This window comes from Coregonus clupeaformis, chromosome 3 (genome assembly GCF_020615455.1).
Source record: "Coregonus clupeaformis isolate EN_2021a chromosome 3, ASM2061545v1, whole genome shotgun sequence".
Lineage (NCBI taxonomy): Eukaryota > Metazoa > Chordata > Actinopteri > Salmoniformes > Salmonidae > Coregonus > Coregonus clupeaformis.
Window position 1 is genome coordinate 14,250,671 of NC_059194.1, and position 26,454 is coordinate 14,277,124.

General features: G+C 46.5%; 1 protein-coding gene across 1 annotated transcript in view; it reads right to left on the reverse strand.

Moving 5' to 3' along the window:
- The window catches only part of LOC121540846, a 76,155-nt gene extending 54,208 nt beyond the window's left edge, over positions 1 to 21,947 (reverse strand). The window contains exons 1-3 of the mRNA XM_041849968.2: positions 21,887 to 21,947; positions 5,773 to 5,817; positions 5,258 to 5,369 (exon numbers count right to left, since the gene is read on the reverse strand). Coding sequence (XP_041705902.2) covers positions 5,258 to 5,362 — 105 coding nt within the window. The 5' untranslated portion in view covers positions 5,363 to 5,369; positions 5,773 to 5,817; positions 21,887 to 21,947. The remainder of the gene's footprint in view (positions 1 to 5,257; positions 5,370 to 5,772; positions 5,818 to 21,886) is intronic.
- Between the last annotated feature and the right edge of the window lie 4,507 nt (positions 21,948 to 26,454).

The window sequence follows — 26,454 nt, forward strand, 5'->3', positions numbered from 1 at the left end:
TCTTGAAGAAGGAAGGCTATCACTCCATTTTGCAACGCCTTACCATACCCTGTGGATGGCGCTTGATTGGAGCCAATTTCCTCCTACAACAGGACAATGACCCAACAGGACAGCTCCAAACTATGCAAGAACTATTCAGGGAAGAAGCAGTCAGCTGGTATTCTGTCTATAATGGAGTGGCCAGCACAGTCACCGGATCTCAACCCTATTGAGCTGTTGTGGGAGCAGCTTGACCGTATGTACGTAAGAAGTGCCCATCAAGCCAATCCAACTTGTGGGAGGTGCTTCAGGAAGCATGGGGTGAAATCTCTTCAGATTACCTCAACAAATTGACAACTAGAATGCCAAAGGTCTGCAAGGCTGTAATTGCTGCAAATGGAGGATTCTTTGACGAAAGCAAAGTTTGAAGGACACAATTATTATTTCAATTAAAAATCATTATTTCTAACCTTGTCAATGACTACATTTCCTATTCATTTTGCTATATTTCCTATTTAAACTCATTTCATGTATGTTTTCATGGAAAACAAGGAAAAAGTGACCCCAAACTTTTGAACGGTAGTGTTTATATTTGCGAGAACATATGGGGGATTGGAAGTGATGCAGACAATTACATTGATGGAAGTTACAATCTATCTGCAATATTAAAGCTGATGTATCCACACAAAAAAAAACACACAAAAAAAACATGTAGGATGTTAATTTGAGACAGTTTGCTACAGCAGAAAAGCAATCCTGCAGCAACAGGGAAATGTGATGTATTATGTGGATTATTATTAATGGATTTTTTTTTTTGGGTTGATACATTTTTCATTAGGGCAAATCAAGTCTGAAATGTAAAAGTGGAAATTACAGACTTTAGAAGCCTTTTTAAACCTCCTGCTGTGCAGGAAAATTCTCAGCAACAAAAGAGTGATCACATTTTGAGAACCGCTGCCCTAGACCACCTATCACCATTAAATCTAGACTTTTCACATGCCCCCGTTGTTGAATGCTTAAAAGATCAATTCTGAGTTTTGGTACTAAATCTCTATTGTTGATATTAATACAATTCGCTTGGTTTTGAGAAACTTAACCGGCACTGGCGAGACCCTCATCAGGCTACAATGGAAGTGATAGGTTCAATCGTGCAACTGTGAACAAAGGCTACAAAGATTGCTGAAATACGTCCTTTTTCAAACTGCAAAGCTCCCCGTATAGTGATGCAGTTCTTTAGATGTTGTACGTTAAAAGCTTTCCGCAATGTGAGGGAGAGAAGTGAGGAGGAAACGCGGAAGTGTTGAAGAATCGCTCAAGTCCCACAAAATGGAAAATAACATTGCAGGAAAAATGTGGAACTCCACAATTTGTTATGTACAACATCTACAGACCTATATCAATATACTGGAAGCTTTGCAGTTTCAAGAATGACATATTTCAGAGTTTTTGGTGCCTTTTTTCACGGTTTTACCCATCAATTCCATTGCAGCCTGATAAGGGTATCGCTGGTGGCGGTAAGTTTCTCAAAACCAAGCGAATTCACAAAGAAGTGTTTGTATCCTTCTACACCATTACATTTACATATAAAATTGAGATTTGTAAAAAAATATATATATACAGCTCTGGAAAAAATTAAGAGACCACTGCAAAATTATCAGTTTCTCTGGTTTTACTATTTATAGGTATGTGTTTGGGTAAAATTAACATTTTTGTTTTATTCTATAAACTACTGACAACATGTCTCCCAAATTCCAAATAACAATATTGTCATTTAGAGCATTTATTTGCAGAAAATGACAACTGGTCAAAATAACAAAAAATATACAGTGTTGTCAGACCTCGAATAATGCAAAGAAAATAATAAATAATATGCCATTTAGCAGACGCTTATATCCAAAGCGACTTACAGTAAATGTGTGCATACATTTTTACGTATGGGTGGTCCCGTGGATCGAACCCACTACCCTGGCGTTACAAGCGACATGCTCTACCAATTGAGCTACAGAGGACCACAAATAAGTTCATGTTCATTTTTAAACAACACAATACTAATGTTTAACTTAGGAAGAGTTCAGAAATCAATATTTTGTGGAATAACCCTGATTTTCAATCACAGCTTTCATGCGTCTTGGCATGCTCTCCACCAGTCTTTCACATTAATGTTGGGTGACTAAGCAGCAAACAAGCAGCTCGGCTTGTTTGATGGCATCCATCTTCCTCTTGATCACATTCCAAAAGTTTTCAGGCAAAAGTTAGAGGAGAGTATAGTGAAAAGAAGCCGACAAGGGGAATGTCCTCTGTGGGGACAAGTTTAGTGGACAAAGATGAGAAGAACGTTGGCACAGCCAAATTGATTATGTGCAACACACTATTCAAGTTTGGTGTGAAAAGTAATTAATTACTTTTCGTATTTATTATCATTTGTTTTATCATTATTATTATTGTATATCATTATTATTGGACTATTTAAGAATTTAAATAAATAGGCTATGCAAAAAGTGTTTTGTTTAATTTTGTTGAGACATTTGTTGGCTAAATTAATTTGAACTGTCTTTTTAAGTTTGTGCTCCGTAGTTGAGTTTAAGATAAAAGTTAAAAGTAGGCCTGTTGTAAAATAAATATCATTAGCCTATTGCTGTCATTTGTTGGGTAGACCTATGGTATGCACTCGCCTATGTTAGAAATTGATGCAATATAGGCCTAGACTTTTGTGAAGGTTTAAACCAGTTCATTAATTATGAAAGTGTTTTGTTTCATTCTGTTGAGCCATTTTCTTTGGTCAAATGAAGTTCCAACTGTAATGTTGTGTTTGCTGCAATATAATATAATTAGGCCTACCAGTAGGGATATAGGGCTACTCGCACTCAAACCATGAAAATAAAAGGAAAGAAGACGAGATGCAACATATAATTTAATGCCGCAATATAATAACCTGTTCGTATTTTTCCTATAAACAATGACGTTACTTTTGATATTTACCCTAATAAAGTTAAGAAACTTTTGTGGTTTGGTTTGGCTATTATTACATGGCATATCTCTAGCTTTCTCTTGGTCACTCTAGGCGTAAGCTACTCTTCCTCTATATATATTTTTTTAAATATTAGGCTAAAATCATACAGTGGATGCCTCGGCCTATATGCATGCAATGCCCTGATGCATTTAACGCTCAAATCTCCGACTGTTGAACTGTGAGGTGGACAATTATTGTTTTAGGAAAGTAAAAACCAATAAAACAATAGGCTATATAGTTTTGAATATGCTACACATCAAATAGTTTTTTTGTAATTTGTTATAGGCAGTTAAGGATACGTAACTATGGATCATTTGGCCAACGCTGGCTTATTGATGGTGCTGGCAGCGCCCAGTCAGTTTTCCCATGGGCCTTTTCGGAACGTGTCTCCGTTTAAAAAATATATATACAGTGGGGAGAACAAGTATTTGATACACTGCCGATTTTGCAGGTTTTCCTACTTACAAAGCATGTAGAGGTCTGTAATTTTTATCATAGGTACACAGAGACGGAATCTAAAACAAAAATCCAGAAAAATCACATTGTATGATTTTTAAGTAATTAATTTGCATTTTATTGCATGACATAAGTATTTGATCACCTACCAACCAGTAAGAATTCCGGCTCTCACAGACCTGTTCGTTTTTCTTTAAGAAGCCTCCTGTTCTCCACTCATTACCTGTATTAACTGCACCTGTTTGAACTCGTTACCTGTATAAAAGACACCTGTCCACACACTCAATCAAACAGACTCCAACCTCTCCACGCCAAGAACAGAGAGCTGTGTAAGGACATCAGGGATAAAATTGTAGACCTGCACAAGGCTGGGATGGGCTACAGGACAATAGGCAAGCAGCTTGGTGAGAAGGCAACAACTGTTGGCGCAATTATTAGAAAATGGAAGAAGTTCAAGATGACGGTCAATCACCCTTGGTCTGGGGCTCCATGCAAGATCTCACCTCGTGGGGCATCAATGATCATGAGGAAGGTGAGGGATAAGCCCAGAACTACACGGCAGGACCTGGTCAATGACCTGAAGAGAGCTGGGACCACAGTCTCAAAGAAAACCATTAGTAACACACTACGCCGTCATGGATTAAAATCCGGCAGCGCACGCAAGGTCCCCCTGCTCAAGCCAGCGCATGTCCAGGCCCATCTGAAGTTTGCCAATGACCATCTGGATGATCCAGAGGAGGAATGGGAGAAGGTCATGTGGTCTAATGAGACAAATATAGAGCTTTTTGGTCTAAACTCCACTCGCCGTGTTTGGAGGAAGAAGAAGGATGAGTACAACCCCAAGAACACCATCCCAACCGTGAAGCATGGAGGTGGAAACATCATTCTTTGGGGATGCTTTTCTGCAAAGGGGACAGGACGATTTGAGGGGAGGATGGATGGGGCCATGTATCGCGAGATCTTGGCCAACAACCTCCTTCCCTCAGTAAGAGCATTGAAGATGGGTCGTGGCTGGGTCTTCCAGCATGACAACGACCCGAAACACACAGCCAGGGCAACTAAGGAGTGGCTCTGTAAGAAGCATCTCAAGGTCCTGAAGTGGCCTAGCTAGTCTCCAGACCTGAACCCAGTAGAGAATCTTTGGAGGGAGCTGAAAGTCCGTATTGCCCAGCGACAGCCCCGAAACCTGAAGGATCTGGAGAAGGTCTGTATGGAGGAGTGGGCCAAAATCCCTGCTGCAGTGTGTGCAAACCTGGTCAAGACCTACAGGAAACGTATGATCTCTGTAATTGCAAACAAAGGTTTCTGCTTTTCTGATGTATCAAATACTTATGTCATGCAATAAAATGCAAATTAATTACTTAAAAATCATACAATGTGATTTTCTGGATTTTTTTAGATTCCGTCTCTCACAGTTGAAGTGTTCCTATGATAAAAATTACAGACCTCTAAATGCTTTGTAAGTAGGAAAACCTGCAAAATCGGCAGTGTATCAAATACTTGTTCTCCCCACTGTATATATATATCGGGTCGGGTGGGAAAGCCACGGATCCATTTCGGAACGGGTCCAACTTTTTGGACCATGAAGACCTCTACTGTATAGATTATAAAAGCATATTAACAGTGCATTTGATGTCCCCCATAAGGCTTACACATTTTGAAGGTCTTCTACACCAAAAGCACAAGTACAGTAGCTTAATTATTTAAACTATGCCTCAAATGAGATAAGACCAGATTTCTCCCTCCCACACTATGCTTTGCACTGTGAATGTGAATTCGGGGTCAGAAAATAAATGCATGTCAATATTTTACCTGTGTAGAAGTTTGACCGGAATAGGGTACATGGTGGGAACTGGAGTAGTGCCAGTCGTAAGGGGTCTCGTTCTTCAATACGATCTTACACCAGCCGGACCCCATGCTCTGGCTGTGGAGGACACAGAGAGATCAAATCAAATTTATAGGAGTACTTAACTCAAAACTATTTATATATTTCTCATCTGTCCACCATAAGTACACTCTTAGAAAAATGGGTTCCAAAAGGGTTCTTCGGCTGTCCCCATAGGAGAACCCTTTTTGGTTCCAGGTAGAACCCTTTCCACAGAGGGTTCTACATGGAACCAAAAAGGGTTCTACCTGGAACCAAAAAGGGTTCTTCAAAGGGTTCTCCTATGGGGACAGCCGAATAACCCTTTTAGATAGCACCTTTTTTTCTAAGAGTGTATGGTCGCAAAATATAATTATGTTGGGCATTAAAGCCTCATAGATAACCTAATGACAAGCTTATGTTTACTTCCTGGAAGTGATTTGATGATGCAAAACAAACTCACCTCACAAAATATCCACTTCCATGTAAAATGTTCTCTGAGGTGATGCTGAGGGGAAATAGAAAAATAAGTCAAGGCAAAATCATCACCAATGTTATTTCACGCTGGCGTAGGAGCACAGAATGATGACTCAATCACGATTTATGACATTGTTTGGATGTCTGACTATTTGTGGGCAGGGGGGTCAAACACACCTTATCTGTGGCAATCTCGAGGAAGATACATTCCCACGGAAGTCCTGGGGTCACTGACACCGGGAGAGGTGTGAAGATTGATAAATCTTGTGAGGAAATTAATGTTACTGTGTAAATTAAATTGTCATGTTTGGATTATTGTACTGTAAGTGCTATGAATTTATTGTAACAGGGAAACTTTTGTTTGTAGGACGGCGGATAGTTCAAAGAGGAGCGACACAGGTATCATTTAAATTGAGTTGATTAGATTAGAATCTGGGTGTATTTTACTGCCTTTTGTTTTTATTAGCAAAGTGCAATGAAATGCTAATTAGATTGGTGGTGAATTTCTGCTTGAATTTGGTTAAAAGGGCAGTCAATTTGTTTATACTTGTTGCCAAGCTCCTGCATCAAATGCTTTGTTTGTCAATTACTGTCTGAGTGTCACACCCTGACATAGAGATCTCTAGTTGGTTTGGTCAGGTTGTGAATATCTATGTGTATATCTAGAATGTGTATATATCTGTTGGCCGGGTGTGGTTCCCAATCAGAGGCAGCTGTCGATCGTCGTCTCTGATTGGGGATCATACTTAGGCAGTCATGTTGCCTACCTTAGTTGTGGGATCTTGTTCCTGTTTCGGCTTGTTTATGTAGCCATTAGAACGTCACGTTGCTTTTGTTGTTTTGTCGAGTGTTTACTTCTTTATTAAACATGTACGCATACCACGCTGCACCTTGGTCTGATCCTTTACACAACGAACGTGACATTTTTACATTTTAGTCATTTAGCAGACGCTCTTATCCAGAGCGACTTACAGTTAGTGAATACATATTTTTTTATACTGGCCCTCCGTGGGAATCGAACCCACAACCCTGGCGTTGCAAACGCCATGCTCTATCAACTGAGCTACATCCCTGCCGGCCATTCCCTCCCCTACCCTGGACCAATTGTGCACCGCCCATGAGTCTCCTGGTCGCGGCCGGCTGCGACAGAGCCTGGATTCGAACCAGGATCTCTAGTGGCACAGTTAGCACTGCGATGCAGTGCCTTAGACCACTGCGACACTCAGGAGTACATGGAGTGTGCCCCTGGCTATACATAAATAAAAAAGAAAATTGTGCCGTCTGGTTTGCTTAATATAAGGAATTTGAAATTATTTATACTTTTACTTTTGATACTGTGATGGAAATTGTAATGTTTGTGCCTTTCTAATAACTAATTTCTGTGTTCTATTCATGTGCTGTTCTAATAACAAATTTCTGTGTTCATGCAAGTGACTGACTGATCGAATCCTCATTATCAGTATCTGCAATGGAAAATGCTCTAACTTTGTCTAAGTTGTAGCAAAGTGGTCAAAGTAGCTGATTTGTGTCAAGTTACATTATTGCATTACAGTGCAGTATGAAAATGTATGCACTCACTAACTGTAAGTCGCTCTGGATAGGAGCGTCTGCTAAATTACTAAAATGTAAAATGTAATGGTGTCACAATGGGGCCTTTTAGAATCTTGAGGAAATCCCATGTAAGCGGATGGAGGACAAAAAAAGGAATAACTTAAAAAATATAAAATATATAAAAGAGTTGTGTACAAGCACACTATTCCGGACCGATCTGGACGTTTTAAAGTTTGAATGACGTTTCTAGCGATGTAGGAGGAGTAGTGTTCCAAATAATAATAATAAGTATGTTTGCGTCGCAAGTCCCATTAATAATAATAATAATGAAGAAGACGAAGAAGAAGAAGAAGACGAAGAAGAAGAAGAAAACGTTTTCTTCGCAAGTCTCATTAATAACTACATGGTGTCACGATTCAGACAGACGACCAGGGGACCACAATTGCGTCACACCAGAAAGTTTATTAAACTTAAGGGAAAAGGGAAGTAGGGAGTGAATGAAGGCTCCAGGGGTAACAGGGATCCCGTCCAATGCGCTGGGTCTGTGCCCCCCCCCAGTGGCAGCGATGCGTCCTATGAAGCCGGTGGTGGGTGGTCCAGAAGTCCTGGGGGGGGGGAGACACAGACACAACAGGGCGGAATGAAACCAGGCAGCAGTACAGTTCAAGGAAAATCCAAAATACGTAGTAGCAAGGCAGAAGGCTGGTCAGAGTTACCGGGATTGAAGAGTAGTCAGGAGTCGTAATGGCAGAAGCAGGTCTGGATCTCCTGAGGCAGAAGAGTATCCAAAAAACAGGCAGGTCCGGGGTCACAAAACCAGGGTGAGCCAGAAGCGCGAGCAAACAGGTTCCGGGTGTGAGCTTTGCAGACGATCTGACACCGGAGAGCTGAAAGACAGGGCCTAAAGTACTGGGAGAGGTTAGTGGGTAATGCAGCGCAGCTGGCAGAGTAATTAGAGCCGAGCAGAGCAGGGACAGGTGGAGCTAGTTAGGCTGAGTAGAGAGAGAGAGGTGAGCAGAGTGGAAGATAGTGGAAACCAATTAAGGTGGTAACCCGGTGGAGTGAGAGGGCTCATGACAGAACCCCCCCAAGGGACGGCCCCAGAAGTCCCAAGAGCAACACCACGCCGGGCGGGAGGAGGGGAGCCGGAGGAGGGCTAGAACTCCTCCGAACGGTCCGAGTGAACGTCCTCATCCTCGGAGGAAGCCGGAGGGCCGTGGTCGGGGAGATGGGACAGGTCCCGAGACAGGATCAGGCACAGGACAGGAAGCCGAGCGGGCCGGACGGTTAGGGACCCCTCTGGGGCGGCCCCTACGGATTGCAGGTTGATCAGGATGCCGTTGGTGGAAAGCGGTGATGAGAGTCCTATCCACAATCCGACTAGCTGGCACCCAGGTCCTTTCCTCAGGTCCATAGCCCTCCCAGTCAATGAGGTACTGGAGACCCCTACCCCTCCGTCTGGACCGAAGCAGGCGGCGGACGGTGTAAACCAGGCCACCATCGACGAGCCGTGGAGGAGGAGGACCAGGCGCAGCAGGGACCAGCGGACTCTCGTGGATGGGCTTAATCTTAGACACATGGAAAGTGGGGTGCACCCTCAGGGAATTAGGCAGTTGGAGCCGGACAGCAGTTGGGCTAATCACTCTTATGATAGGGAATGGGCCAATGAACCGAGGTGCCAGCTTCTGCGACTCCACCCTGAGTGGCAGGTTCTTCGATGACAACCACACCCTTTGACCAACATGGTAGGTGGGAGCAGGAATTCTCCGACGGTTGGCCCCGGTAGTGTAGCTGGCAACGGACCTGAGGAGTGTGGCTCGGGCTTGTGACCAGGTGCGGCGACATCGACAGGCAAAAGCAAGTGCAGATGGGCAAGTAACCTCCTCCTCCTGGCTGGCAAATAGAGGAGGCTGGTATCCATAAACACATTGGAAAGGGGACATACCGATGGCAGAGCAGGTCAGAGAATTGTGTGCGTACTCCACCCATGTCAATTGCTGCGACCAGGAGTGGGGGGTTGCGTGAAGTCATGCATCGCAGTGCCTTCTCGAGCTCCTGATTAGCCCGCTCTGACTGTCCATTGGATTGGGGATGGAATCCGGAAGTCAGACTGACTGTGGCTCCCAGCAGGTGACAGAACTCCTTCCAAAAAGCGGAGGAGAATTGTGGACCACGGTCAGAAACAACATCCCTTGGCAGTCCGTGGATCCGGAAGACGTGTTCCAGGACCACCTGGGGCGGTCTCCTTGGCGGTTGGGAGCTTGGGGAGGGAATGAAGTGTGCCATCTTGCTGAAACGGTCAACGATGGTGAGAATGACGGTCATGCCACTTGAAGGGGGCAGCCCCGTGACAAAGTCAAGGGCGATGTGAGACCAGGGACGTCTGGGCACAGGCAGGGGCTGCAGCAATCCGGCTGGGGGGCTGGCAGGACGACTTGTGTTGGTTGCAGATGGGGCAGGCTTGGACGAATTCCCGTACATCCTTCCTCAGAGAGGGCCACCAGAACCTCTGGGCGAGCAGGTTGTAAGTGCGGGTGGAGCCAGGGTGACAAGCTAGGCGGGAGTCATGTCCCCACTGAATGACCTGGGACCTCAGGTCTTCGGGGGACAAAAAGGCGGTCAGCTGGGCAAGTGCTGGGACCTGGCTGGTTACGGAGAGCCTCCAGCACCTGTTCCTCAACAGCCCAGGTCAGAGCTGCAACGATGCAGGGACTTGGCAGAATCGACACAGGATCCTTGGAGGGGGTTGTCATCCTTCTGGAATTGACGGGAGAGGGCGTCTGGCTTGGTGTTGCGTGATCCAGGCCGGTATGACAGAGTGAAATTAAACCTGGTGAAGAACAGGGCCCAGCGGGACTGCCTGGAGTTCAACCGTTTGGCCGTGCGGATGTACTCCAAGTTCTTATGATCGGTCCAAACGAGAAATGGAATGGTGGACCCCTCCAGCCAGTGACGCCACTCCTCCAAGGCAAGCTTCACAGCCAGCAGCTCACGGTTCCCTATGTCGTAATTGCACTCAGAGGGGGACAACCGACGTGAGAAAAAGGCACAGGGATGGAGCTTCCTATCCTCCGCAGCCCACTGAGAAATCACAGCACCAACTCCCCACATCCGAGGCGTCCACCTCCACAATGAATTGCCGGTCCACATCAGGCATCTGGAGGATGGGAGCGGAGGTGAACCTCACCTTGAGGGTACTGAAGGCTTTGTCGGCTGCTGGGGTCCAGGTGAAGGGTTGCTTGGTGCTGGTTAGAGCAGTGAGAGGGGCAGCAACGGTACTGTAGTTCCGGATAAACTTCCTATAGAAGTTAGCAAACCCCAGAAACTGTTGCAGCTTCTTTCTGTTCTCCGGAACTGGCCATGAAGTGACTGCTGATACTTTGGCAGGATCCATTTGGATACTTCCTTCTGCCACTATGTACCCCAGGAAGGCCACTGTCTTGACGTGAAACTCACATTTCTCTGCCTTGGCGTAGAGGGAATTCTCCAGAAGACGATGAAGGACTTGCTGGACATGGCGGGTGTGTTCAGACAGGTTTCTGGAGTAAATTAAGATGTCATCCAGGTAAACGAAGACAAACTTGTTTAACATGTCCCGCAGTACATCATTCACTAGAGCCTGGAACACAGCAGGAGCATTGGTGAGGCCAAAAGGCATAACCAGATACTCGTAGTGGCCTGTTGGTGTATTGAATGCGGTTTTCCATTCATCTCCTCCCGGATCCGCACTAGGTGGTAAGCGTTTCTGAGATCCAACTTGGTAAAAACAGTGGCTCCCTGGAGCAACTCAAAAGCAGAGGTGAGCAGAGGCAGAGGGTAACGGTTTTTCACTGTGATGTCGTTGAGTCCCCTGTAGTCGATGCAGGGGCGAAGAGATCCGTCCTTCTTCCCCACAAAGAAGAAGCCAGCACCAGCAGGAGATGAAGATGAACGGATTAATCCTGCGGACAGAGAGCCATTGATGTAGTCCTCCATGGACTTTCTTTCAGGAGCAGACAACGAATAAAGACGACCCCTTGGAGGAGCTGTTCCAGGGAGGAGGTCGATGGCACAGTCGTCGGTCGGTGAGGGGCAGAGATGTGGCTCTTGCTTTGTTAAACACCTCTCTGAGACCATGGTAGCATTCTGGGACATTGGAGAGGTCAGGAGCGGAGTTAGTAGGTACTGGCCGAGGGGGGTAGGTGCGGCAGCAAGCAGGCAGGTTCGGTGGCAGTCCTCTCCCACTCCCTGATCACCCCGGTCACCCAGTCGAGCTGAGGGTTGTGCCGGGCGGAGCCATGGGTAACCCAGGATGAGGGGTTGGCCTGGAGAGGGGGAGCAGGTGAAACTGGATAGTTTCTTGATGGTTTCGGACAGACCCATCGAGACCGGGGCCGTGACATGAGTGACCGATCCGAGTAAGTGTCCGTCCAGTGCCCGGGCAGGAATAGGAGGTGTCAAACGGAGGTTCTCCAGTCCCAGTTGGCGTGCCAGCTTGATGTCCATTATGTTGGCTTCGGGCGCCAGAATCCACCAGAGCAGCCAGGGTGTGAGTTGAGTCAGAGAGGCGGAGGTGAACTTGCAGCAGGGGTTTGCGGTCGGAGGACTGGATGGTCTTGAACTCAACCGGACTCCCCCTACGCCCGGTGAGCTTCGGCCCTTTAAAGGGCAGGTTACCACACGATGTCCATCACCTCCACAATAGAGGCAGAGGTTTGAGGTGAAGCGGCGCTGGCGCTCTGCAGGAGTGAGGGAGGCTCGCCCAATCTCCATAGGCTCAGACTGATCAAGCTGACCTGGGTGAGTGGCAGTAGATGACAGGAGCCCAGTCGGATCTCTCCGAATGCCGGTAGTAGGTGGACCTTGGCGCCCCCTCTCACGACGACGGGTCTGTATCCTTCTGTCGATCCTGACAGTCAGTGCGATGGCTTCATCAAGAGTGGAAGGCAGTTCATGGGAGACCAACTCGTCCTTGATATAGTCAGCCAAACTATGGAAGAACGCGTCCACCAACGATGGTGTGTTCCAAGAACTTCGTCTAGCCAGGGTTCGGAAGTCGATGGAATGGTCTGCGACTGTACGTCTGCCTTGTCGAATACTGAACAGTTCACGAGACGCCTCTGCGGTGGGTGAATCCAGGTCAAACACCTTCAGCATCTCCTCAGCAAACAGGTCGAAGGTTGCACATGCGGGGGGTTTGACGTTCGAACTCTGCTGTTCCCCCAGAGTCGAGCTCGGCCCGTCAGGTGAGTGATGGCATACCCAACTTTAGCCCCCCTCCGTGGCGAAGGTCCTTGGCTGCAAGGAGAACTGAAGTCGGCAGCTAGTCAGGAATGGCCGGACCTGGGTTGAATCGCCGTTGAACCGCTCGGGGTTTCCAATCTTGGGTTCGGAGCAGCGGCTGCAATGACCGGGGCAGGTAACTCGGGGCTGGGCTGGTGGGCAGACTGGCTGGGGTAAGGTTGGTGAGGAGTTGAATGATCATGGCGAGTTGTTGTTGCTGCTGCTGGAACTGCTGCTCATGCTCCTCGGTTTCCATGTCGGGGAAAGTGTGCGCTGAGTCCATAATGGTCAGATCGTACTGTCACGATTCAGACAGACGACCAGGGGACCACAATTGCGTCACACCAGAAAGTTTGTTAAACTTAAGGGAAAAAGGGAAGTAGGGAGTGAATGAAGGCTCCAGGGTAACAGGGATCCCGTCCAATGCGCTGGGTCTGTGCCCCCCAGTGGCAGCGATGCGTCCTATGAAGCCGGTGGTGGGTGGTCCAGAAGTCCTGGGGGGGGGGAGACACAGACACAACAGGGCGGAATGAAACCAGGCAGCAGTACAGTTCAAGGAAAATCCAAAATACGTAGTAGCAAGGCAGAAGGCTGGTCAGAGTTACCGGGATTGAAGAGTAGTCAGGAGTCGTAATGGCAGAAGCAGGTCTGGATCTCCTGAGGCAGAAGAGTATCCAAAAAACAGGCAGGTCCGGGGTCACAAAACCAGGGTGAGCCAGAAGCGCGAGCAAACAGGTTCCGGGTGTGAGCTTTGCAGACGATCTGACACCGGAGAGCTGAAAGACAGGGCCTAAAGTACTGGGAGAGGTTAGTGGGTAATGCAGCGCAGCTGGCAGAGTAATTAGAGCCGAGCAGAGCAGGGACAGGTGGAGCTAGTTAGGCTGAGTAGAGAGAGAGAGGTGAGCAGAGTGGAAGATAGTGGAAACCAATTAAGGTGGTAACCCGGTGGAGTGAGAGGGCTCATGACACATGGTAATTGCACACCACAATTGATTGGACGTGCTTTAACTCTTTAAAAGTATTTTTGTGGCAGTAGTAGAAGTTGAACAAGTTTTTACTTTAGTATTTAAAGCAAAGCAGTTTTAAAGTATGTATGGTTTTGAAATTTTTTAAAGTAGTGGTAGTGTCTGTAGTAGTTATGCTGGTGACTGGTTATAGTTGAAAAAGTAGGTAGATGATAAGTTAGTATAGCCTGAACATATGAAAGTTGGTTTGCTGTATCTAGCTTGAACGGTTAAAGTGGTACTGTTGGTGAGTTGTAGTATGCTAATTTATGCTAATTGGTATGGTAATAGTTGATAGATGGTTGGTTTGAAGTTAGATATAATGAACATCTGATGGTTGGTTTGGTGTCGTTAGCATGAATGGTTCAATAATTAATGTTAGTGGGTTATTTTATGATAATGTATACAAATGTATATAGTTATAGTTGATAAACGTTGGTGAGTTATTTTATGCACATTTATATAGTAATAGTAAAACGTTTTTAGGAAATTTAAGTTAGGATAGCCTGAACATGTGAAAGTTGGTTTGGCGTCTGTTACGTTCCCCAGGAAGAAAACCAAATAATGTCGCTGAAACAGAAGGGGGAACTAACAAAGAGTCACTAACAACAACCAAAACTAAACAGGTGGGGTTTTAAGAGGGGTTCTGAAAGACACTCATGGGGGTGTCCACTGAAAGTTGACTAGCAACAACAACTGGAACCTAAAAGACACCCACCATGAGCGCCCACTAAATTTGCCAAACAAAAGAAAATCCCACACTAAACTTAAAGCCAGAAAACAGACCAAAAAGTAGAGCCAACTAAAGGTGTTGACCCTCCACATCTCTCAAAATAACTGGAGCACTGGGCCAGCCACTCTTAAATAGCACCTGGACCAGCACAGGTGAAACACCTTCCCACTAACGAGATGGCAACCAGCACAGGTGTAACACATACTGACTAACAAGGTGACACCAATTGGTTCGCCCTACGCGCTAACGTGCTAAAAGTCCAACCTAAAAATATAAATGGAAAAACCAAAACCTGTAACACCTTCCCCCTTAAGACAAATATATCCTATATTTTTGTTGGATAAGTTTGCTCACCACCAACAGAAAACAACTTTCATTTCACAACATACAGTGCCTTGAAAAAGTATTCATCCCCCTTGGCGTTTTTCCTATTTTGTTGCATTACAACCTGTAATTTAAATGGATTTTTATTTGGATTTCATGTAATTGACATACACAAAATAGTCTTCAAGTTTCAAAAAATAAATAGCAGACATGAAGGTCAGTCAATTCGGAACATTTCAAGAACTTTGAACGTTTCTTCAAGTGCAGTCGCAAAAACCATCAAGAGTGATGATGGAACTGGCTCTCATGAGGACCGCCACAGGAAAGGAAGACCCAGAGTTACCTCTGCTGCAGAGGATAAGTTAATTAGAGTTACCAGCCTCAGAAATTGCAGCCCAAATAAATGCTTCACAAAGTTCAAGTAACAGACACATGTCAACATCAACTGTTCAGAGGAGACCTAGTGAATCCGGCCTTCATGGTCGAATTGCTGCAATGAAACCACTACTAAAGGACACCAATAAGAAGAAGAGACTTGCTTGGGCCAAGAAACATGAGCAATGGACATTAGACCGGTGGAAATCTGTCATTTGGTCTGATGATTCCAAATATTAGATTTTTGGTTCCAACTGCCGTGTCTTTGTAAGACGCAGAGTAGATTAACGGATGATCTCTGCATGTGTAGTTCCAACCATGAAGCTTGGAGGACGAGGTGTGATGGTGTGGGGGTGCTTTGCTGGTGACACTGTCTGTGATTTATTTAGAATTCAAGGCACATGTCACGCCCTGGTCATGTTGAGCCAGGGTGTGTAGATTCTATGTGTTTTGTGTTTAAGATCTAGTTCATGTGTATCTATGTTGGCCGGGGTGGTTCTCAATCAGAGGCAACGAGTATCAGCTGTTGCTTGTTGTCTCTGATTGGGTACCATACTTAGGCAGCCTGTTTGGCACAGTGTATTGTGGGATCTTGTTCTGTGTATGGTTTGTGTATGTACCCAAGGACTTCACGTATCGTTTTGTTGTTTTTGTTCGTGTGGTGAATATTTAATAAAAGTATGTTCGCATTCCACGCTGCCATTGGTCCAATCCTTTCAACGATCGTGACAGAAGATCCCACCAAAACTGGACCAAGCAGCGTGTGTCGGAGCAAACGCCGGGTAGGGAGCTGGAGAAGTTGGCGATGGCCCAGGTGGGCCAATTCGAGGGCAGAAGACCATGGTCAAGGGTTAAAGCCCTGGCGAGAGAGGAGGTACGGCGCCAACAGTGTCGTCGTCGGACAGACGAGAGGCACCCCCAATACATTTTTAGGGGGGGGCACATGGCATGGGCGACGGGGCTGCTGGAGGCAGAAAAAGGGCGAGTTAGTGGACGAGGAGAGAAGGCCACCGGGTTACGGGAGCCATTGGTGAGTAGAGGGAAGGAAAGTGTAAAGGCACGGCGAGAGGTACTGAGGTGTGTTGCCAGTCCGGTCCGGCCCGTTCCTGATCCCCGTGTAAGGCCAGTGGTGTGTGTTCCCAGTGCGGTCCGGCCTGTTCATGTCCCTCGCACCAAGCCTGTGATGCACGTCGCCAGCCCGGTCCGGCCTGTTCCTGCCCCTCGCACCAAGCCAATGGTGCGCGTCGCCAGCCCGGTCCGGCCTGTTCCTGCCCCTCGCACCAAGCCAATGGTGCGCGTCGCCAGCCCGGTCTGTTCCTGCCCCTCGCACCAAGCCAATGGTGCGCGTCGCCAGCCCGGTCCGGCCTGTTCCTGCCCCTCGCACCAAGCCATTGGTGCGTGTCGCCAGCCCGGTCCGGCCTGTTCCTGCCCCTCGCACCAAGCCAATGGTGCGGCGTCGCCAGCCCGGCCCGGCCTGTTCCTGCTCCCCGCACCAAGCAAATGGTGCACGCCGCCAGCCCGGCCCGGCCTGTTCCTGCTCCCCGCACCAAGCCAATGGTGCGCGTCGCCAGCCCGTCCCGGCCTGTTCCTGCTCCCCGCACCAAGCCAATGGTGCGCGTCGCCAGCCCGGGCCGGCCTGTTCCTACTCCCCGCACCAAGCCAATGGTGCGCGTCGCCATCCCGGCCCGGCCTGTTCCTGCTCCCCGCACCAAGCCTGTGGTTCGCATCGTCAGCCCGGTCCGGCCCGTTCCTGCTCCCCGCACCAAGCCAGGGGTGCGCGTCGTCAGCCCGGTCCATTCCTGCTCCCCGCACCAAGCCTGTGGTGCGCGTCAGCCCGGTCCGGCCCGTTCCTGCTCCCCGCACCAAGCCAGGGGTGCGCATCGTCAGCCCGGTCCGGCCCATTCCTGCTCCCCGCACCAAGCCTGTGGTGCGCTTCGTCAGCCCGGTCCGGCCCGTTCCTGCTCCCCGCACCAAGCCAGGGGTGCGCGTCGTCAGCCCGGTCTGGCCCATTCCTGCTCCCCGCACCAAGCCTGTGGTGCGCATCGTCAGCCCGGTCCGGCCCGTTCCTGCTCCGCGCACCAAGTCTGTAGTGCGCGTCGTCAGTCCGGCACAGCCCGTGCCCGTTTCACCGGTGCCTGGTCAGGTACCGGTCAGCTGCTCCACACCGGAGCCTACTAAGCAATCCACTCCACCAATGTCCAGTCCAGCTCCAGCCAGCGAGACCAGACCAGGGGCACTACGGGGGGGTTATTAGAGGGTGGTGGTCAAGCCCGGAGCCGGATCCGCCTCCGAGGAGGAATGCCCACCCGGCCCTCCCCTGTTCGGTTTATGTTTGGCGCGGTCGCAGTCCGCGCCTTTGGGGGGTGGTACTGTCACGCCCTGGCTCTGGGACTCTTATATGTTGAGCCAGGGTGTGTAGATTCTATGTGTTTGTGTTCTGTGTTTAAGATCTAGTTCATGTGTATCTATGTTGGCCGGGGTGGTTCTCAATCAGAGGCAACGAGTATCAGCTGTTGCTTGTTGTCTCTGATTGGGAACCATACTTAGGCAGCATGTTTGGCACAGTGTATTGTGGGATCTTGTTCCGTGTATGGTTTGTGTATGTACCCAAGGACTTCACGTATCGTTTTGTTGTTTTTGTTCGTGTGGTGAATATTTAATAAAAGTATGTTCGCATTCCACGCTGCGCATTGGTCCAATCCTTTCAACGATCGTGACAGCACACTTAACCAGCATGGCTACCACAGCATTCTGCAGCGATACGGCATCCCATCTGGTTTGCGCTTAGTGGGACTATCATTTATTTTTCAACAGGACAATGACTCAACACACCTCCAGGCTGTGTAAGGGCTATTTGACCAAGAAGGAGAGTGATGGAGTGCTGCTTCAGATGACCTGGCCTCCACAATCACCCGACTTCAACCCAATTTAGATTATTTGGGATGAGTTGGATGGCAGAGTGAAGGAAAAGCAGCCAAAAAGTGCTCAGCATATGTGGGAACTCCTTCAAGACTATTGGAAAAGCATTCCAGGTGAAGCTGGTTGAGAGAATGCCAAGAGTGTGCAAAGCTGTCATCAAGGCAAAGGATGGCTACTTTGAAGAATCTCAAATATAAAATATATTTTGATTTGTTTAACACTTTTTGGGTTACTACATGATTCCATATGTGTTATTTCATTGTTTTGATGTCTTCACTATTATTCTATGTTGAAAATAATAAAAATAAAGAAAAACCCTTGAATGAGTAGGTGTGTCCAAACGTTTGACTGGTACTGTATATCAGTACACTCGTAACAACCTAATCATTATTAAACTTCTATTGGATTAAATAATCCTCACATAGCAAAAAAGCCATACATTTTTTTGTTGACCAAATTCAACACTCATTGTCCTCCACAAAATGTTTTGCCTTTTAATGAGGAGTGGCTTCCGTCTGGCCACTCTACCATAAAGGCCTGATTGGTGGAGTGCTGCAGAGATGGTTGTCATTCTGGAAGGTTCTCCCATCTCCACAGAGGAACTCTAGAGCTCTGTCAGGGTGACCATCGGGTTCTTGGTCACATCTCTGACCAAGGCCCTTCTCCCCCGATTGCTCAGTTTGACCGAGCGGCCAGCTCAAAGAAGAGTCTTGGTGGTTTCAATCTGCTTCCATTTAAGAATGATGGAGGTAGACATTTTTTGGTACCCTTCCCCAGATCTGTGCCTCGACACAATCCTGTCTTGGAGCTCTACGGACAATTCCTTCGATCTCATGGCTTGGTTTTTGCTCTGACATGCACTGTCAACTGTGGGACCTTATATAGACAGGTGTGTGCCTTTCCAAATCATGTCCAATCAATTGAATTTACCGCAGGTGGACTCCAATCAAGTTGTAGAAACATCTCAAGGATGACCAATGGCAACAGGATGCACCTGAGGTCAATTTCGAGCCCCATAGCAAAGGGTCTGAATACTTATGTAAATAAGGTATTTCTGTTTTTCATGTTTAATAAATTAGCAAAAATGTCTAAAAACCTGTTTTCACTTTTTCAGTATGAGGTATTGTGCGTAGATTGACGAGGGGAAAAAATAATGTAATTAATATTAGAATAAGGCTGTAACGTAACAAAGTGGAAAAAGTAAAGAGGTCTAAATTCTTTCTGAATGCACTGTATATTTAGAACTAAATACCTGTAGACTTTTACTCAAGTAGTATTTTACTGGGTGACTTTAACTTTACTTGAGTAACTTTCTATTAAGGTATCTATACTTTTACTCAAGTATGACAACTGGGTACTTTTTCCACCACTGCATGTGTGCTATTCATTTGCTTCCCATCCTGAAGTTTCATTTTTGCTTCTTTTACTTTCGGTTTTGTACACCAGCTTCAAACAGCTGAATATACAATATTTGTGGTTATGGAAAATATATTTCACAGAGGTTTAGATGGTACAATTCTCTACACAATGACTGCTTGTTTTGTCACATAAACTGATATTAGGCGAACTTCAGAGCCTTGCAAAAGTATTCATCCCCCTTGGCATTTTTCCTATTTTGTTGCATTACAACCTGTAATTTAAATGGATTTTTATTTGGATTTCATGTAATTGACATACACAAATTAGTCTTCAAGTTTCAAAAAATAAATAACGGAAAAGTGGTGTGTGCATATGTATTCACCCCCTTTGCTATGAAGCCCCTAAATAAGATCTGGTGCAACCAATTACCTTCAGAAGTCACATAATTAGTTAAATAAAGTCCACATGTGTGCAATCTAAGTGTCACATGATCTGTCATATGATCTCAGTATATATACACCTGTTCTGAAAGGCCCCAGAGCAACACCCCGAAGCAAGGGGCATCACCAAGCAAGCGGCACCATGAAGACCAAGGAGCTCTCTAAACAGATCAGGGACAAAGTTGTGGCGAAGTACAGATCAGGGTTGGGTTATAAAAAAATTATTACAAAATTGAAAGAATATGGCACCTCTACAAACCTGCCAAGAGAGGGCCGCCCACCAAAACTCACGGACCACGCAAGGAGGGAATTAATCAGAGAGGCAACAAAGACACCAAAGATAACCCTGAAGGAGCTGCAAAGCTCCACACTGGAGATTGGAGTATCTGTCCATAGGACCACTTTAAGCCGTACACTCCACAGAGCTGGGCTTTATGGAAGAGTGGCCAGAAAAAAGCCATTGCTTAAAGAAAAAAATAAGCAAACACGTTTGGTGTTTGCCAAAAGACATGTGGGAGACTCCCCAAACATATGGAAGAAGGTACTCTGGTCAGATGAGACTAAAATTGAGCTTTTTGGCCATCAAGGAAAACGCTATGTCTGGCGCAAACCCAACACCTCTCATCACCCCAAGTACACCATCCCCACAGTGAAGCATGGTGTCACGATCGTCTAAGGAGGAGGACCAAGGCGCAGCGTTGAAGGTGAACATATTATTTATTATACTGATCACACGATCAAAACAACAGACGATAACGTGATGTCAACGGTTTAACACAAACCAAAAAAGAACAAGAAACCACAAACACAAAGTGAAAGACAGACAGTTAAATATGGCTCCCAATCAGAGACAACCAGCTGACACTCGTTGCCTCTGATTGGGAGTCACTCAGGCCAACATAGAAATACGAACATAGAATTACACACCCTGGCTCAACATAACATTGTCCCCAGAGCCAGGGCGTGACACATGGTGGTGGCAGCATCATGCTGTGGGGATGTTTTTCATCAGCAGGGACTGGGAAACTGGTCAGAATTGAAGGAATGATGGATGGCGCTAAATACAGAGAAATTCTTGAGGGAAACCTGTTTCAGTCTTCCAGAGATTTGAGACTGGGACGGAGGTTCACCGTCCAGCAGGACAATGACCCTAAGCATACTGCTAAAGCAACACAAATCCAGACCTCAATCCAATTGAGAATCTGTGGTATGACTTAAAGATTGCTGTACACCAGCGGAACCCATCGAACTTGAAGGAGCTGGAGCAATTTTGTCTTGAAGAATGGGCAAAAATCCCAGTGGCTAGATGTGCCAAGCTTATAGAGACATACCCCAAGAGACTTGCAGCTGTAATTGCTGCAAAAGGTGGCTCTACAAAGTATTGACTTTGGGGGTTGAATAGTTATGCACGCTCAAGTTTTCAGTTTTTTTGTCTTATTTATTGTTTGTTTCACAAGAAAAAATATTTTGCATCTTCCAAGTGGTAGGCCGTTGTGTAAATCAAATAATACAAACACCCCAAAAATCCATTTTATTTCCAGGTTGTAAGGCAACAAAATAGGAAAAATGCCAAGGGGGTTGAATACATTCGCAAGCCATTGTATTAGAATTTTAGCAATCTTTAAGTAACCATATGTCTGTCTTATGTAACCATACCAAATGTAATTTGAGTGTCCCGAATGTACGTTTGCTATGTTATGTCTAATTTATGAGACCAGGCTGACTTCACTGGACAGATTTTGCTCTCCGGTTTTGTTATGAAACAAAGGTGTGGTTGAATATGATCTGCGACTGTGTCTTCTTATTTTCTCTGCCTTACGCCCATGATTAGCGGTGCATGGGTAAAATCAATCAACCCAGGGGAAAAAAGCCTATAAATCCTGTTAGTTCATATGCCTTGCCACTGTGATATATAAGCCTAAAGCCGAGACAATAAGAAGACTGAGTGGCAGAATAAATTCAACCACATCACAAAACCGGATAGCAACATCTGCCCGGTGGAGTCTACAAAGCACAAATTCACACCGCATCTAACATCGAATACATTTTTAAGGAGAGTAGGCCTATTATAACACTCTGTCCACAAAACGATATCATCAACTATATGAATACACACAACCATCGTCGTCTTACCGTTTATCTCTCGCTCAACAGAAGCAGCGTCTAGAATGATAATCCGGTCATCGAAAAGACATACTCACTTTCGTTTTCTCAATTAAGTTACATATCAGGTTCACTTTCGTTTTCTCAATTAAGTTACATATCAGGTTCTGCCTCCTTGGTGGATGCATAGTGCGGGATCCTTGGGTCGACCCTACCCCAGTGGAGTGTATTCATGGTTGCCAAGGGAAGCCAGGCTTCCCAAATAACCAATAAAAAAGAAAGAAATGTATAAAATAATATATATTTCTCCTCTGTGTTTCATAATTGTTCTTCAATTCGCAAGGGGCTGAATGTACTTTATCTCACCGGAGAAAGCATCAGAGTGAGCGAAACAGCGCCCCTCTGTCTCTGTATGTGTAGCCCATCTATCTGATGCTGTCTGGTCAAAAATAGTATGACATTGTTGCCGCCCCTAGCATTGAATGCAAGGGAAGGCAGCGAGCGTTTGGCTTCCATTGATCAATAAATTATAAAAGAATAGCCAATCAATCAATGTTGAGCTAAACCAAAGATTATGGATATACTGACAAGATACTTGTCTCTCCGCCCTAACAATGGGAGTCGTTGTCCACAAAGCAGCACTGCGGGCATTCAAGCTCCCGCCTATCTTTTCTTTGGATTGGTGAATACATATCATTAACAATGCAGTTAAAAAGTCTGAAAATTAGCAAATAGATAAAAAGAAAATAGAAACTCTATAAAATAACAATAACGAGGATATATACAGGCTACATACAAGGAGTACCGGTACCGAGTCAGTGTACTGGGGTACGAGGTAGTTGGGGTGATTGATTGAGGTAATATGTACATGTAGGTTTGGTTAGGTGATTGATTGAAGTACGTTGTACATGTAGGTAGGGGTGAAAAGCAGAAAGTCCAGGTAGCATTTGATTAACTGTTCAGCAGTCTTATGGCTTAGGGGTAGAAGCTGTTCAGGAGCCTTTTGGTCCTAGACTTGGCGCTCCGGTACTGCTTGCCGTGCGGTAGCAGAGAGAACAAACTGTGACTTGGGTGGCTGGAGTCTTTTTTTAAAATGAGGGCCTTCCTCTGACATCGCCTGGTATAGAAGTCCTGGATGACAGCGAGCCTCGTCCAGTGATGTACTGGGCCGTACGCACTACCCTATGTACCGCCTTGCGGGCAGATGGCGAGCAGTTGCCATACCAAGTGGTGATGCAGCCAGTCAAGATGCTCTCAATGGTATAGCTGTAGAACTCTTTGAAGTCTGAGGGCCCATGCCAAATACACTGCTCAAAAAAATAAAGGGAACACTAAAATAACACATCCTAGATCTGAATGAATGAAATAATCATATTAAATACTTTTTTCTTTACATAGTTGAATGTGCTGACAACAAAATCACACAAAAATTATCAATGGAAATCAAATTTATCAACCCATGGAGGTCTGGATTTGGAGTCACCCTCAAAATTAAAGTGGAAAACCACACTACGGGCTGATCCAACTTTGATGTAATGTCCTTAAAACAAGACAAAATGAGGCTCAGTAGTGTGTGTGGCATCCACGTGCCTGTATGACCTCCCTACAACGCCTGGGCATGCTCCTGATGAGGTGGCGGATGGTCTCCTGAGGGATCTCCTCCCAGACCTGGACTAAAGCATCCGCCAACTCCTGGACAGTCTGTGGTGCAACGTGGCGTTGGTGGATGGAGCGAGACATGATGTCCCAGATGTGCTCAATTGGATTCAGGTCTGGGGAACGGGCGGGCCAGTCCATAGCATCAATGCCTTCCTCTTGCAGGAACTGCTGACACACTCCAGCCACATGAGGTCTAGCATTGTCTTGCATTAGGAGGAACCCAGGGCCAACCGCACCAGCATATGGTCTCACAAGGGGTCTGAGGATCTCATCTCGGTACCTAATGGCAGTCAGGCTACCTCTGGCGAGCACATGGAGGGCTGTGTGGCCCCCCAAAGAAATGCCACCCCACACCATGACTGACCCACCGCCAAACCCGGTCATGCTGGAGGATGTTGCAGGCAGCAGAACGTTCTCCACGGCGTCTCCAGACTCTGTCACGTCTGTCACGTGCTCAGTGTGAACCTGCTTTCATCTGTGAAGAGCACAGGGCGCCAGTGGCAAATTTGCCAATCTTGGTGTTCTCTGGCAAATGCCAAACGTCCTGCACGGTGTTGGGCTGTAAGCTCAACCCCCACCTGTGGACGTCGGGGCTCTCATACCACCCTCATGGAGTCTGTTTCTGACCATTTGAGCAGACACATGCACATTTGTGGCCTGCTGGAGGTCATTTTGCAGGGCTCTGGCAGTGCTCCTCCTGCTCCTCCTTGCACAAAGGCGGAGGTAGCAGTCCTGCTGCTGGGTTGTTGCCCTCCTACGGCCTCCTCCACATCTCCTGATGTACTGGCCTGTCTCCTGGTAGCGCCTCCATGCTCTGGACACTACGCTGACAGACACAGCAAACCTTCTTGCCACAGCTCGCATTGATGTGCCATCCTGGATGAGCTGCACTACCTGAGCCACTTGTGTGGGTTGTAGACTCCGTCTCATGCTACCACTAGAGTGAAAGCACCGCCAGCATTCAAAAGTGACCAAAACATCAGCCAGGAAGCATAGGAACTGAGAAGTGGTCTGTGGTCACCACCTGCAAAACCAGTCCTTTATTGGAGGTGTCTTGCTAATTGCCTATAATTTCCACCTGTTGTCTATTCCATTTGCACAACAGCATGTGAAATGTATTGTCAATCAGTGTTGCTTCCTAAGTGGACAGTTTGATTTCACAGAAGTGTGATTGACTTGGAGTTACATTGTGTTGTTTAAGTGTTCCCTTAATTTTTTTGAGCAGTGTATTTTCAGCCTCCTGAGGGGGAAGAGGCGTTGTCATGCCCTCTTCACGACTGTGTTGGTGTGTTTGGACCATATTAGGTCCTTAGTGATGTGGACACAGAGGAACTTGAAGCTCTCGACCGTACTTACAGTACCAGCTAAAAGTTGACACACCTACTCATTCAAGGGTTTTTCTTTATTTTTACTATTTTCTACATAGTAGAATAATAGTGAAGACATCAAAACTATGAAATAACACATATGGAATCATGTAGAAACCCCAAAAGTGTTAAACAAATAAAAACACATTTTAGATTTTAGATTCTTCAAAGTAGCCACCCTTTGCCTTGATGACAGCTTTGCACACTCTTGGTATTCTATCAACCAGCTTCATGAGGTTGTGGTGAGTCAGGCGCAGGAGAGTAAATCACAGAATAAAAGGTTAATTCCGAAAACACAGCAGTTCGCAGCAATGCGTCAAACACTCCAGTGCGGAAATCAGGCGCACTGGAAACAACAAGGCACACGGGTGAAATATCCCGGCGAAATACAAAATACAAAGTGCTCCACCAAGCTAATCTAACCTCCACAATAAACAATCACACACAAAGACAAGGGGGCAGAGGGAACACATATACAGGTACTGATGAGGGGATATGAACTAGGTGTGTGTAATAACCAAGACAAAACAAATGGAATGATGAGATGAGGAGCGGCAGTGGTTAGAAGGCCAGTGACGACGAACGCCGAAGCCTGTCCGAACAAGGAGAGGAGGCAGCTTTGGAGGAAGTCGGACAGTACCCCCCCACCTTGACGCCGGCAGCTCCAGCAGCGCTCCGACACCGGCCTCGGGACGGCCAGGAGGAGCGGAGCAGGGCGAGCCAGATGGCGACGGTGGAAATCCCGCAACAGGGAGGGATCGAGGATATCCCTCACCGGGACCCAGCACCGCTCCTCCGGACCTTACCCCTCCCACTCCACGAGGTACTGAAGGCCCCCCATCTGACGCCTCGAATCCAGGATGGAACGGACGGAGTATGCCGGGGCCCCCGATATTAGGCGAACTTCAGTGCCTTGCAAAAGTATTCATCCCCCTTGGCATTTTTCCTATTTTGTTGCATTACAACCTGTAATTTAAATGGATTTTTATTTGGATTTCATGTAATTGACATACACAAATTAGTCTTCAAGTTAAAAAAAATAAATAACGGAAAAGTGGTGTGTGCATATGTATTCACCCCCTTTGCTATGAAGCCCCTAAATAAGATCTGGTGCAACCAATTACCTTCAGAAGTCACATAATTAGTTAAATAAAGTCCACCTGTGTGCAATCTAAGTGTCACATGATCTGTCACATGATCTCAGTATATATACACCTGTTCTGAAAGGCCCCAGAGCAACACCCCGAAGCAAGGGGCATCACCAAGCAAGCGGCACCATGAAGACCAAGGAGCTCTCCAAACAGATCAGGGACAAAGTTGTGGCGAAGTACAGATCAGGGTTGGGTTATAAAAATAAAAATAAAAAATTGAAAGAATATGGCACCTCTACAAACCTGCCAAGAGAGGGCCGCCCACCAAAACTCACGGACCACGCAAGGAGGGAATTAATCAGAGAGGCAACAAAGACACCAAAGATAACCCTGAAGGAGCTGCAAAGCTCCACACTGGAGATTGGAGTATCTGTCCATAGGACCACTTTAAGCCATGCACTCCACAGAGCTGGGCTTTATG